The sequence below is a fragment of the Sapajus apella genome, unplaced genomic scaffold (genome assembly GCF_009761245.1).
Source record: "Sapajus apella isolate SASKATOON/1434 unplaced genomic scaffold, GSC_monkey_1.0 scaffold43, whole genome shotgun sequence".
In the NCBI taxonomy this organism is placed as follows: Eukaryota; Metazoa; Chordata; class Mammalia; order Primates; family Cebidae; genus Sapajus; species Sapajus apella.
The window spans coordinates 3,959,908-3,974,763 of record NW_022436983.1 but is presented as its reverse complement, the minus strand read 5'-3'; the positions used below and the strand labels follow the sequence as shown (position 1 = coordinate 3,974,763).

Below are 14,856 nucleotides of genomic sequence, written 5' to 3'. Positions count from 1 at the left end.
AAAAAGAAAAAAAAAAAAGTTTATTTTTTACTCAATACAAAAATGACCCGGTTCACAATATTAGCTGCCCAACAAACTGTTTAAAAAACTAAGTCTTCTTTGATAAAGAGCAGATTACAATAAGTGTTTTCCATGATTTTATTTTAAAAGCAAGATTCTGATATACATAATGAATCTCAGTAAAAGTTCACAAATGGTGGCTGAAATCCTGTCAGCTTTCAGCCCAATACAATACAAATCCACAGTTATAATGCATAAACAGTTCAAAATTAAAGTTTATAATGGAAATGCCAACAAGTCATAACGACTACACATTACTACTGATGGGTTCCACTGTGCTTCAGCCAGGCACAGCAGATACGCACATGTGATAGACAGACTGCTTAGAAAATTACAGCTATCAGAGCTGTAAATAAGGAACACATGCATATGAACACAGCAATGCCAAAGCATTAGAGCTGTTTAAAAACAGTGAATAAGACCAAGCACGGTGGCTCACGCCTATAATCCCGGCACTTTGGGAGGCTGAGGTGGGCGGATCACCTGAGGGCAGGAGTTGGAGACCAGCCTGGCCAACACGGAGAAACCCCGTCTCTACTAAAAATACAAAATTAGCCAGGCGTGGTGGCATATGCCTGTACTGCCAGCTGCTCGGGAGGCTGAGGCAGGAGAATCGCTTGAACCCGGGAGGTGGAGGTTGCAGTTAGCCGAGATTGTGCCATTACAGTTCAGCCTGGGCAACAAGAGCGAAATTCCATCAAAAAAAAAAAAAAAAAAGTGAATACGTTGTGATGTAAACACATCTATCGGGTAGTTCTCTCTGTAAGCCACTTTCCACTGATTTATAAAGCTATGGTTTTAGAATTATTTTAAAAAGAATTTTTCTACACTGCTGCATGCAGTAATTTCACTGTACATTCTCAACCACAATGCAGCCTTCAAATCCTCTTGCAGAGCCTGACATCTCATCAGAATTTCTCCACAAAGTCAGCTTGTCGTATTTTCAGTTGCCTTTAGTGCTTCAGCTTCGTAAAGCTCTGTAATAACTGATGATAAAGCTTCTGGGTTAATTCCTTGTTCACCAAGCTGTACACAAATAGATGGAGTTTCCATATCTAAGCCAGTATTCAAAGTTCTTGAAATCTCAAGCAGAACATGTGATTAGTACAGGTAGAACACTTCCGATCCCAAAATCTGCAATGTGAAATGCTCCAAAATCGGAAACTTTTTACGCACTGACATGACGCCACAGTGGAAAATTCCACACCTCATGTGATGGCTCAAAGTCAAAAGGCAGGTGCACAACACACAGTTTATTCAGCGTCCAGTCTACGGTCTCCCGCGTCGCATTCAGATTCGCCGCCACAGCCACCCTGGCGCCTCTGCTGCTCAACATGACTGAGGCCGAGGGAGGTGGGAGAAACAGTTTAGTTTTTTAAAACATCCTAGAATGTGATGAAATGAATTGGGCTTAGACTTTCGACACACGTGACATGTTCCTGGACTTGCGGCCAGTAGTCTCTTGTCTTTGCCATTTCTTTGTGATGATGACAGAAACATCAGTCACTTGTTTCTATAAATGTTTTATAATGCAAATTGAATGTGATGAAATATTGAAAATGTCGCTCATTAAATATTTAAAAAGTCCAGTCTTTGGAACTGGCCAGATCTCTTCATTCTACTGCCAGCTTAAGAGCGATTTAGAAAATTTGAATTATAAAATTGGAATACTGGGAACATAGTGACACAGTTATTTTCCCATTGAGCCCTGAGCCATTTTCAGCCGGAGGCCTTTCCATTCGGGCTGCAGAGCACACGTTTTAGGTCACTACTCATCGTGGGTTTTCTGCAGTGTGCTCTGCCTGGTATTTTTACATCCCCGTTGGGTTAAATAAAGACATAAATTCATTTAGTTTAAGTGTCAGGAGTTTTATGGATTCAAATATTAGAATAATCTTTAGTTTTAGTATTTTTTTTTTTTTTTTTTGAGACAGAGTTTCGCTCTTGTTACCCAGGCTGGAGTGCAATGGCACGATCTTGGCTCACCGCAACCTCCGCCTCCTGGGTTCAGGCAATTCTCCTGCCTCAGCCTCCTGAGTAGCTGGGATTACAGGCACGTGCCACCATGCCCAGCTGATTTTTTGCATTTTTAGTAGAGACGGGGTTTCACCATGTTGACCAGGATGGTCTCGATCTCTTGACCTCGTGATCCACCCGCCTCGACCTCCCAAAGTGCTGGGATTACAGGCGTGAGCCACCGCGCCCGGCCAGTTTTAGTATTTATAATGCTTGTAATTTATTAATAAAGCCTTAAAGTATGAACCCAAATTGGAATCAAATATTGTTATTAACAGCAACTTGAACTAACAATTTTTGCATTAAAATGAAAGATTGGAGGCCAGACGCAGTGGCTCATGCCTTTAATCCCAGCATTTTGGGAGGCTGAGGCGAGTGAATCACCTGAGGTCAGGAGTTCGAGACCAGCCTGGCCAACATGGTAAAACCTGTCTCTACTCAAAATACAAAAAAATTAGCCAAGCGTGGTGATGCATGTCTGTAATTCCAGTTACTTGGGAGACTGAGGCAGGAGAATTGCTTGAATTGCTTGAACTCAGGAGGTGGAGGTTGCAGTGAGCCGAGATCGTGTCATTTGCACTCCAGCCTGGGCAACAAGAGTGAAACTCCGTCTCAAAAAAACAAAAACCAAAAAAAAAAAAAAAAAAAAAAAAAGCAAAAAAGCTATCTGGAAAATCTGTTACATTTCAGTGGTTAGAGAAAATGTCCAACCTGATTGCAAAGTCCAGTTATTCTCTCAGGGATCCCTCAGACCCAGTGCTGGTGCAGACTGTGCGTGAAGCTCTCACAGGCAGCCTCACATGCCGCTCCTGTAGCCGACCCTGTGCTGTCCCAGGGAGGGTTGCAGGAGAAGGCGCCGTGCATAGCCGCCTGTGTTCTCTTCTTCTTTTTTTTTTTTTTTGAGATAGAGTTTCACCCTTGTTACCCAGGCTGGAGTGCAATGGCGCGATCTCGGCTCACTGCAACCTCCGCCTCCTGGGTTCAGGCAATTCTCCTGCCTCAGCCTCCTGAGTAGCTAGGATTACAGGCACGCGCCACCATGCCCAGCTAATGTTTTGTAGTTTTAGTAGAGATGGGGTTTCACCATGTTGACCAGGATGGTCTTGATCTCTTGACCTCGTGATCCACCCGCCTCGGCCTCCCAAAGTGCTGGGATTACAGGCTTGAGCCACCACGCCCGGCCCCTGTGTTCTCTTCTTAACCAATCTCTTGTCTGAGATCAGACTTTGGGCGGGGGGGAAGACAGATTTCAAAGACACTTGAAGTTTTGGTCTTTATAGTCTGGGTTTGATTTCATATTAAGTCCCTCCTTCATCTCACCTTCCATACCTTCACCTTTTTTAGACTGATGTCTTTTGACCTGTTGCCTCTAGATTTTCAAGCTCTCTTGCCGAGCACAACCACCCGGAGAAACAAACAAAAATTAAAAAACATCTTCGCAGTGTCTTTGGAATTCCCAGCTCCAAAGCTTTCTTCTCCATGAGAGAATTCATAAGCCAGGGCCACTGATTTGACTTGTACCTGTGAGGTTTCTTGTATATTCACCCATTTCCCAAATAGTTCCTGGGTGTGTGCTAAGCATAGTTCCAGGTATTGGGAATAAACAGAATGAAAAGGCCACTTCCTCACCGTCTGTGCGGGTGTGTGTGTGTGTGTCGGTGTGTGTGTGGATGAGAAATAACACCACCACCTTTTGATATTTACTGGGAGCCAGACGCTCTTCTGAGATTTTACGTGTAATGACCTGTGATTGCATATGTAATCACACAAAGACCTATGAGATGGGGCCTATTACTGTCCCTGCTTCATAGATGAAGAAGCGAAGGTCCTGAGGTTGCAGGCACTTTAGACCCCAGGGGGGGCCCACCCAGGCAATTGGGCCCCGGCTTCCGGTGCCCTCCCCTGCTGTAGTCTCCCCGGATGTTGGAACAGAGGGACAGAGCCAGGATGGTGAGCGCAGCAGGAGGGACCTTTTGAAAAGAGAGCCCAAGTGAGATAATGAGTCCCTGAAACCCTGGCAGGATGCTAGAGGGCAGAAGTGTAACAATGTTAATGCATTATTTGCCATTTTCTCACCCTCTTATGGCTGCACTGTGGCATTTTCTAGAGGCTACATGAAGGGTAGCAAGGCAGCATGCTGAGTGCAGTGGGGGCGGGGGGTAGGGACGAGAACCCAGGTGTCTTCTGTGAAAGACAACTAAGATTTGCAAAAATGTAAAACTGTTGTCACTCTTCTTAGTACGCTTTGTTTTCAAAAAAATATGATTTATGTGACTGTATTATATAATGTGTTTGGTTTTTAAATGAATTAATAAGTATTAAAATTCTCTCTCTTTTTTTTTTTTTTTTTTTTTTTATTTGAGACATAATCTCGCTCTGTTGCCCAGGTTGGAGTGCAGTGGCAAGATCTTGGCTTACTGCAACCTCTGCCTCCCGGGTTCAAGTGATTCTTCTGCCTCAGCCTCCCGAGTAGCTGGGACTGGAGCTGTGTGCCACCATGTCTGGCTAATTTCTGTATTTTTAGTAAAGTCAGGATTTCACCATATTGGCCAGGCTGGCCTTGAGCTCCTGACCTCAAGTGATCTGCTTGCCTCGGCCTCCCAAAGTGCTTGAACCCAGGAGGCGGAGGTTGCCGTGAGCCGAGATTGCGCCATTGCCCTCCATCCTGGACTACAAGAGCGAAACTCAAGTCTCAAAAAAAAAAAAGAAAGAAAGAAAGTAGCCGGGCGCGGTGGCTCAAGCCTGTAATCCCAGCACTTTGGGAGGCCGAGGCGGGTGGATCACGAGGTCAAGAGATCGAGACCATCCTGGTCAACATGGTGAAACCCCGTCTCTACTAAAAATACAAAAAATTAGCTGGGCATGGTGGCGCGTGCCTGTAGCCCCAGCTACTCAGGAGGCTGAGGCAGGAGAATTGCCTGAACCCAGGAGGCGGAGGTTGCGGTGAGCCGAGATCGTGCCATTGCACTCCCTCCCTGGGAAACAAAACAAAACCCCGTCAAAAAAAAAAAAAAAAAAAAAAGAAAGAAAGAAAGTAAAGTAAATTGCAAGCCAGTTTACTTCTATAGAATGGTGCAAGCCAGTTTACTTCTATAGAATGGTGCAGCTCACAGATGGAACAATGGCGAGCACGCCTGGACAAGGAGGGGAAGGGGTACTTATTCCTGACGGAGGTCGCCCCTGCAGCTGTGTTTTCCCCCATTGGCTAGGGTTAGACCGCACAGTTTAGTCTAATTCTGATTGGCTTTTTTTTTTTTTGGAGACGGAGTTTCACTCATGTTACCCAGGCCTGGAGTGCAATGGCACGATCTCGGCTCACCGCAACCTCCGCCTCCTGGGTTCAGGCAATTCTCCTGCCTCAGCCTCCTGAGTAGCTGGGATTACAGGCACGCGCCACCATGCCCAGCTAATTTTTTGTATTTTTAGTAGAGACGGGGTTTCACCATGTTGACCAGGATGGTCTCGATCTGTTGACCTCGTGATCCACCCGCCTCGGCCTCCCAAAGTGCTGGGATTACAGGCTTGAGCCACCGCGCCCGGCCTCTGATTGGCTATTTTAAAGGGAGCAGGGGTACCAGCCAGGGTGGCCCGGTGGGTAGTTTGGCGGGAAGGACAGTTACAGGAGAGGTCAGAGCAGGTCGCCAGAGCAGGATGCCGTTCCACTCCAGCCTGGGCAACAGAATGAGACTTCCATCTCAAAAAAAAAAAAAAAAAAACCCCAAACAACAGCAACAACAAAATACAGGGCAAAGCAGGTGACGGGGATGGGTCAGGACGGGGCAGGGGGCCGGGGAACAGATATGAACTGCTGATTAGCACTGGTGGAAAAGACTGTTTACCGAAACGACAAGGAAGTTAAACTTTAAAGTGCAGGACAAAGAACTGAACATACCGACATACTGATTCTTTGAAGAGAAACTTGGAGTTCACTGTGTCTGACAATAGGTAATTGACTGACTGACCAACCGACATAAACAAAAGCTGTTTGGAGCCTTCAGTAACTTTTTGGTGTGCAGAGGTTCTGAGACCCCAAAGTTGAAGACCCATGGCTGTAGAAGGTTCCCTCTGGCTGCCGAGTGAGTGCCGGGATAAGCACAGGGAGGCTGGTGACTTGGCTTTTGTGACCCTTCAGGTGAGCAGGAGGAGGATAGGAAATGGCTGTGTCCGTGTTTGTATGTAGATTTTTTTACAAAATTGTAAAATGCAACAAAATTTTCTCATCTCTACCATTTTGAAGCGCGCAGCTCAGTAGCGTTAAGTACATTTGCACTGTTGTGCAGCCAGTCCCCAAATCCCTTTCATGCCACAGAAGTGAAATTTTATACCCATTAAACAATGACTCCCCAGGGTCTGGATTTATTCAGAAAGTGAAGGCAGGATTTGCTGTTAGGTTGGCTGTGGTGTGTGTAAATGTCTGGTAAATGTTTCATTAATTAGGAGGCAGCGTCTGGGCGCAGTGGCCCACCCTGTAATCCCAGCACTTTGGGAGGTCCAGGTGGGTGGATCCCAAGGTCAGGAGTTTGTAGACCAGCCTGGACAACATGGTGAAACCCCATCTCTACTAAAAATACAAAAATTATCCGGGTGTGGTGGCAAGCGCCTGTAATCCCAGCTACTCGGGAGGCTGAGGCAGGAGAATTGCTTGAACCTGGGAGGCGGGGGTTGCAGTGAACCAATATTGAGCCATTGCACTCCAGCCTGGGTGACAGAGCAAGACTTCATCTCAAATTAAAGAAAAACGGGAGACAGATTTGATCTGGTCTTTCTTCCAGATGCAAACCTTCCCACACCTACTCTGAGCCTTACACATGAGCATGAGCCCCCGCCCAGCCCAATGTGACCCACTGGGGAAAGGACAGGTAACAGCAAAGGTCGCATCACATCCTGGAATGTCCTGTGAAGATCCTTCTGGATTGACTCACAGTTACAGAACCTGAGTGGTTCATTGAATAAGTAGGCCCCGTCTACTTGGAAACAAAGTTTTCAAGCCAGTTCTTTCTGTGTTTTCAGATCAGCTTAATTGAGGAATCTGCTGGTTCATTCATACCCTGAGGTTACCATAATGGAAGCTGTTAACCGTCTTAGGGTGAACATACAAGGAAAATGGGAAGGTTTGAGCTGTGGGACAGCGCCCCCCAGTGTGTGTGTGAAGATACTGTGGGCTCAGGGAGGGATTCATGGCCACCAGGAGGATATCTGAGGTCAACACTCCTCGGAGCCAAGCCCCAGGCAAAGCAAAGTGGACAGGGGCTAAATGATCATCTTCTCAGGGAAGTGAAGTCAGCAGTGGCCAGAAAAGCAAAAGTAGCAGTTCTCGTCGAGTCCTAGTCCAGAAGGGACAAGATAGCCCTTCTCCAGTGATCCAGGCCCTCACGGTGAGGAGGGTGGGGGTGTCCCTGGTTTGCAAACGAGGAAGTTGAGGTGAAGAGATCAGTTTGTCAGAAGCATTTGAACCAGAGCGACTCCATCTTGAGTAGGGGACTGGGTGAAATAAGGCTGAGATCGATGGGGCTGCATTCCTAGGAGGTTAAGGCATTCGAAGTCACAGGATGAGATAGGAGATCAGCACAGACACAGGTCACAAACCCTGCTTATAAAACAGTTTGCCATAAAGAAGCCGAGGAAAGTAACTTCTGGTCATCCTCACTGCTCATTATATGTTAATTACATGCATTAGCACTATATATCCTCCCACAGCACCTTACAGTTTACAAATGCCATGGCACCCTCAGGAAGTTACTCTATGTGGTCCAAAAGCAGGAGGAAACCTGTTTTGGGAATTTCCCACACCTTTCTGGAAAACTCTGTGAATAATCCACCCTTTGTTTAGCATATAATCAAGAATTAACCATAAAAATAGCTGACCAGCAGCCCTCAGGGCTGCTCTGCCTATGGAGTAGCCATTCTTTCTTTACTCACTTAATAAACTTGCTTTCACTTTACTCTGTGGACTTGCCTTGGATTCTTATCGTGTGAAGTCCAAGAACTTCTTGGGGGCTGAATCAGGACCCATTTCTGGTAATAAGTTAATGTGCTCAAGGTCACACAGCTCATAATAGAGGGAGGCTAGAATTGGATCCCAAGGCTGACTCCAAAGTGGATGATTTTTTTTTTTTTTTTTTGAGATAGTCTCTCCCTCTGTCGCCTAGGCTGGAGTGCAGTGGCGCCATCTCGGCTCACTGCAACCTCTGCCTCTTGGGCTCAAGCGATTCTCCTGCCTCAGCCTCAGGAGTAGCTAGGATTACAGGCTCACACCACAGTGCCTGGCTAATTTTTGCATTTTGTTTTTTTAAGTAGAGACGGGATTTCACCATGTTGGTGAGGCTGGTCTTAAACTCCTGACCTTGTGATCTGCCCACCTCAGCCTCCCAAAGTACTGAGATAAGCATGAGCCACTGCACTTGGCCAAATTTAGTTAATACTTTGTTGTATTTTGCATCTTTGCTTTACATTATTGTTTGTAATAAGAATTTAAAATTAATATGGGGCAACTGGGTGTGGTGGCTTAATGAGTGAGTGAGCTGAGATTGTATCACTATACTCCAGCCTGCGAAACAGGAAAAAAAAAAAAAAAAAAAAAAAGAAAAGATTAATATTGGGGTCAGGTGTGATGGCTCATGCCTATAATCCCAGCACTTTGAGAGGCCAAGACAGGTGGATCACTTGAGCCCAGGAGTTCAAGACCAGTCTGGGCAACATGGTGAAACCCTGTCTGTACAAAAAGTAAAAAAAATTAGTCAAGTGTGGTGGCGCACAGGCATAGTCCCAGCTACCTGGGAGGCCGAGGTGGGAGGATCACCTGAGTCTGGGAGGTTAAGGCTGCAGTGAGCCATGATTGCACCACTGTGCTCCAGCGTGGGTGACAGAGGAAGGCTCTCTCTCAAAAAATCATAAAGAAATGAAAATATCTTTCTTTGTAACTTTTCTGTGATAGGCTAAAAACAGAGGTAGTTTGCTTGTAGCCATCAGTCCTTCTTTTCTCGATTTCTAGAGCAATTTATTTCTTATTTCTGGTTGCTTCATGGATTTAGATAATTTCTACAGTAACTTACTCTGGAATTTAGAACTGCATCTCATTTGGATCTTCATACCAAATTTTGCAACAGAACTATGAGCATTGCCTTCAAGCCTGAGAGTTTTATTATGTTAATAATAGATGTATGTCTTCAAAAGCAGTGGAGTTGAAAATAATACTTCTAACCTCATCTATCTTCTTTTTTTGTTTTGAATGCAGTTAACAAGCACAAGCCCTGGTTGGAGCCTACCTACCACGGCATAGTCACAGAGAATGACAACACGGTGCTCCTGGACCCCCCGCTCATCGCCCTGGACAAAGATGCACCTCTGCGTTTTGCAGGTACGAACGGGGTTTTCATTGACTCTTGACAAATCTGGCCTGGACAGGGAGCATCCTGCACACCCCATTTGGATTATGCAGAGCCTTTCTGGAAGTGTCTCTATAGCTGAGGGTTATTTGTAGCTCCTTTGTACCGTGTTTTTTTTCTTTTTCGTAGTTGGGGTAGCTGACAAAAAGACCTGTTCTTAGAATTGGAAAGCAAACTGTTGAATTTAATCACATCATTTTTTTCTTTGTCTTCGTGTAGCCAGGTAACACCTAGACCAGTGCATACTTGGTGCTAGTGTGCATGTGGAGTACCTGAGGAATGTAGATACAGCGGGTCCAGGAGGACCTGAGATTCTGCCTTCCTCACTGCTCCTAGGTGCTGCTGGTGCTGCGGGTCCTGCTGGTCCTGCTGGTCCTCGAGTGGCGTGGATCCAGAGAATCAGAGCGCCAGGGGTTCCTTGCATTACCTAGATTTCAATGACTTGAGAAGACTTATTTGAAGAAGTTGAGCGGTCTTTATAGAGGAATGCTTTTGGCATAGATTTTACCTTCTGTGAATTTTTAACTTGAGTTACTTCATAAGATTGTGGCCTCCGTCTTCATAGAGACAAGCTTGTAGCATTACTGTGAAGATTTTCATACCATAATAACCATCTACATTGCTAACATTTAAGAACACTGTCCAAATCAGAGCTGTTCTGGCTTCACGTTGGGTCCTTAATTGGTAGAGAATGGGCTATGTCACCTTTTTTCTGCCTGGGGGTTAGAATTGACCTTGTAAAGTTAATTGTTAGAGAGTTGTTTTCACATATTTTTCCAGATCAGATCTGCTCTTGTATGGCTGGGCATGGTGACTCACACCTGTAATCTCAGCACTGTGGGAGGCTGAGGCAGGAGGATCACTTGAGTCCAGGAGTTGGAGGCTGCAGTGAGTTGTGATTGCACCTCTGCACTTCAGCCTGGGCAACAGAGCAAGACCACATCACAAAAAACAAAACAAACAAAAACTTCTCATATTAAAGAGTGTTCTGGGCCGGGTGTGGTGACTCACACTTGTAATGCCAGCACTTTGGGAGGCCTAGGCGGGCAGATCTCGAGGTCAAGAGATCAACATGATACTGGCCAATATGATGAAACCCTGTCGGTACTAAAAATACAAAAATTAGCTTGGCGTGGTGGCGTGCACCTGTAGTCCCAGCTACTTGGGAGGCTGAGGCTGCAGTGAGCTGAGATCGGGCCACTGCACTCTAGCTTGGTGGCAGAGCAAGACTATCTCAAAAAAAAAAAAAAAAAAAAAAGTTCTGTTTGCTTAGGGACAACTTGTATCAAACATATGTTAATTGTATAATAGTAAGTTGAGGGAAATAAATATGAGTTTGTTCATTCTGTTTAAGCACCACATTTTCAGCACAGTCACTCATGAACCAGCTTGTGCTATAAAGATAGAGCCGCCCACTTTGGGAGGCTGAGGCGGTAGAATCATGAGGTCAGGAGATTGAGACCATCCTGGCTAACACAAGGAAACCCCATCTCTACTAAAAATACAAAAAAATTAGCTGGGTGTGGTGGCGTGCACCTGTAACCCCAACTACTCAGGAGGCTGAGGCAGGAGAATTGCTTGAACCCGGGAGGCGGAGGTTGCAGTGAGCCAAGATCGCACCATTGCATTCCAGCCTGGGTGACAGAGAGAGACTCTGTGTCTCAAAAAAAAAAAAAAAGCTAGAGCCTCCCAAGTTGTTTTGCATGTTTGTTGATTTTCAGCGAGAAATCTGATGAAAAGGATAGAGACAGCACCCTGTGTTGTGAACACACACACAGCATTTGCCCAGTTGCGGGAGTCACTATTTTTTCTTTTTCCTCCAGTTTTTTTTCCCCAAGACAGAGTCTTGCTCTATTGCCCAGGCTGGAGTACAGCGGCAAAATCTCTGCTCACTGCAACCTCCCCCTCCCATGCTCAAGCAATTCTCCTGCCTTAGCCTCCTGAGTAGCTGGGATTACAGGCGTGTGCCACCACGCCCAGCTAATTTTTGTATTTTTAATAGAGACGGGGTTTCGTCACGTTGCCCAGGCTGGTCTCACACTGGCTGGTGTCGAACTCCTGACCTCGTGATCTGCCCGCCTTGGCCTCCCAAAGTGCTCACAGGTGTGAGCCACTGCACCCAGCCTTTCCCCGAGATTTAAAATCCATTTTTAGCATTGCATGTTGGTCTTCTCTGTAACTAACTAGTTTTTTTGTGTGTGTGTGTGTTTGTATATGTCCATATAGAGTCATACATCGCTTAATGACGGAGATATTTTGAGAAATGTATTATTAGGTGATTTTGTCATTGCGTGGACGCCATGGAGTTTACTAATGCAAACTACGATGGCGTGATGTATGGTATCTCAGTACAGCACTGTGGTGCGTGCAGTCCGTCGCTGCTTGAACCATTGTTCTGTGGTGCATCACTGCGTGCATGCACACACTGTGCACACTGTGTTATATGCAGTTCCTCCTTGTGGGTGCAGTATAGAGTGCTGGATAGATCTTTTTTTTTTTTTTTTTTTGAGACAACCTGTCTCTGTCCGCACAGGCTGGAGTACAGTGGCGCAATCTCGGCTCACTGTAGCCTCCACATCCCAAGTTCAAGCTATTCTCCTGCTTCAGCCTCTTGAGTAGCTGGGACTAAGTTGTGTGCCACCACAGCTGGCTAATTTTTGTAATTTTAGTAGAGACAGGTTTCACCATGTTGGCTAGGCTGGTCTTAAACTCCTGGCCTCAGGCAATCTGCCTCGAGATTGAGCCTCCCAAAGTGTTGGAATTACAGGCATGAGCTACCGCCCCCGGCCTTATTTTGTTTTATTTTTGAAATGGAGTCTTGCTCTGTTACCCAGGCTGGAGTGTGGTGGCACAGTCCTGGCACATGGCAACCTGTGTCTCCCAGGTTCAAGCAGTTCTCCTGCCTCAGCCTCCTGTTAGCTGGGATTGCAAGTGCCCACCATCATACCTCAGCTGATTTTTGTATTTTTTTTTTTTTTTTTGAGACGGAGTTTCGCTCTTGTTACCCAGGCTGGAGTGCAATGGCGCAATCTTGGCTCACCGCAAACTCCGCCTCCTGGTGTCAGGCAATTCCCCTGCCTCAGCCTCCTGAGTAGCTGGGATTATAGGCACATGTCACCATGCCCAGCTAATGTTTTGTATTTTTAGTAGAGATGGGGTTTCACCATGTTGACCAGGATGGTCTCTATCTCTTGACCTTGTGATCCACCCGCCTAGGCCTCCCAAAGTGCTGGGATTATAGGCGTGAGACACCATGGGCTTATTTTAAGAGATGATCATTTCAACTAATATCTGAAGTTTTTTACTGCTGTAAGGCAGTACAACCTCGTGATCCACCCGCCTCGGCCTCCCAAAGTGCTGGGATTACAGGCTTGAGCCACCGTGCCCGGCTGATTTTTGTATTTTTAGTAGAGACGAGGTTTCACCATGTTGGCTAGGATGGTCTTGAACTCCTGATCTCAGGTGATCCGCCCACCTTGGTCTCCCAAAGTGCTGGGATTATAGGCGTGAGCTACCACGCTTGGCCAATAATACATGCACTTTCAAAGCACGTGTAGCAATGTCCCAGGCACTACTCTTAAGTGCTTTATAAATATAAATTTGTATTTAATCCTTAGTAACCATAAGGGATAAATACGTTTTTCTTCATTAAAGGCAGGAAGTGGAAGCACAAAATAGTTAAGCTGTTGCCCTGAGTGTGTAGCTGGTTGGGTGCAGAGGCAGGTCTCCAGCCCAGGCGGTACGGCTGCCCGCTGTGATGATGGGACTACACCTGCCCTGCTGCCATAGTCCTCCTTCCCTCCCTCCTTCTTTCCCTCCCTCCCTCCTTCCCTCCCTCCTTTCCTCCCTCCTTCCCTCCCTTCTCTCTCTTCCTTTCTTCCCTCCCTCCTTCCTTCCCTCCCTCCCTCCTTCCCTCCCTCCTTTCCTCCCTCCCTCCTTCCCTTCTCTCTCTTCCTTTCTTCCCTCCCTCCTTCCTTCCCTCCCTCCCTCCTTCCCTCCCTCCCTCCTTCTCTCCCTCCCTCCTTCCCTCCTTCCCTCCCTCCCTCCCTCCCTCCCTCCTTCCCTCCCTCCTTTCCTCCCTCCCTCCCTCCCTCCTTCCTTCCCTCTCTCCATCCTTACCTCTTTCGGTAACTGCAGGAAGTTCACAAGGAAGAAGGAAAGGAAATGTCCATCGAGTGTTAATTTAGAAGGAAAAAGTCTTACCAATGAAATACTTTTTTTATTGTATTTAGTTTTACTGTATATTTTTCAAACAGTATATTCTAGATGAAATAATACACAGGTTTATGTTTTTAGAGATTCTCAGGTGATTTTTTTTAGTGATGTATAAAAATTATATGTTGTGATATTTTAACTATATAGAGAAGTGCTTTAAATCTAAGCCATAGTGGTAACTGGTTGTATTTGCCATAATGGATAGATAAGTTAGTATTTTCCTTTTGGAGATTTTCATGGGGGAAGCACAGTTATTCTTATATAATATTTTTTCTTTTTTGGGGATAATTCATATACCACAAAAATCACCCTTTTAAAGTGTATAGCTCACTGAGTTTTAGAATGTTCCAGAAACCATGCACATGTCAACCACTGTCTAACTCCAGAACATTTTCATCACCCCAAAAAGAAAGCCTTGCACCAAGTAGCAGTCACCCCTCAGTCTCCTCCACTCCCCAGCCCTGGCAGCCACCATACAGTGATCTATTCTGGATAATCATGCAAATGCACTATGTGGCTTTTTGTGATGGGCGCCTCACTAATGGTTTCACAGTTGACCCATGTGAGGTGTCCAGCAGCCCCTCATTACTGTTTTGTTGCTGGATAATATTTCATTCTATGGATAGACCACATTTTGTTTCTCTGTTCATCCACTGATGGACATTTGGGTTGCTTCTACTTTTTGGCTCTTACGGATTATGCTGCTGTGAGCATTCCTGTGCAGGTCTTTGTGTGGACATAGGTTTTTAGTCCTTTAGTATACACACCGGAGTGCAGCTGAGCCTCTTGACTGAAGCGTGGGGTTGCTGTCCCTCTGTTGGAGGAGTGGGCAGCTGCATGGAAGGAAGGGAGTACCTGCCCTGCTGCCATCACCCCTCTTCCCTTCCTCCCTCCTTCATTGCCTCCCTCCCTCCCTCCTTCCTTTCCTCCTTCCCTCCCTCCTTCCCTCCCTCCTTTCTGACCTCCCTACCTCCTTACGTCCTTCCCTCCCTCCCTCCCTCCTTTCCTCCCTCTCTCCCTTCCTCCCACACTCACTCCCTCCTTCCCTCCCTCCTTACATCCTTCCCTCCCTTCCTCCCTCCTTCCTTCCTTCCTTCCTTCCCTCCCTCCCTCCTTCCTTCCCTCCCTCCCTACCTCCCTCCCTCCTTCCTTCCTTCCCTCCCTCCCTCCCTCCCTCCTT

At 46.3% G+C, this 14,856-nt stretch overlaps 1 protein-coding gene across 3 annotated transcripts in view; it reads left to right on the top strand.

Annotated features, from left to right (window-relative positions):
* Positions 1–14,856, top strand: part of CLSTN1 (calsyntenin 1) — a 108,666-nt gene that overhangs the window by 46,878 nt on the left and 46,932 nt on the right. For all 3 annotated transcript variants that reach the window (XM_032300318.1, XM_032300319.1, XM_032300317.1), the window contains exon 2: positions 9,311–9,433. In XM_032300318.1, coding sequence (XP_032156209.1) covers positions 9,311–9,433 — 123 coding nt within the window. The remainder of the gene's footprint in view (positions 1–9,310; positions 9,434–14,856) is intronic.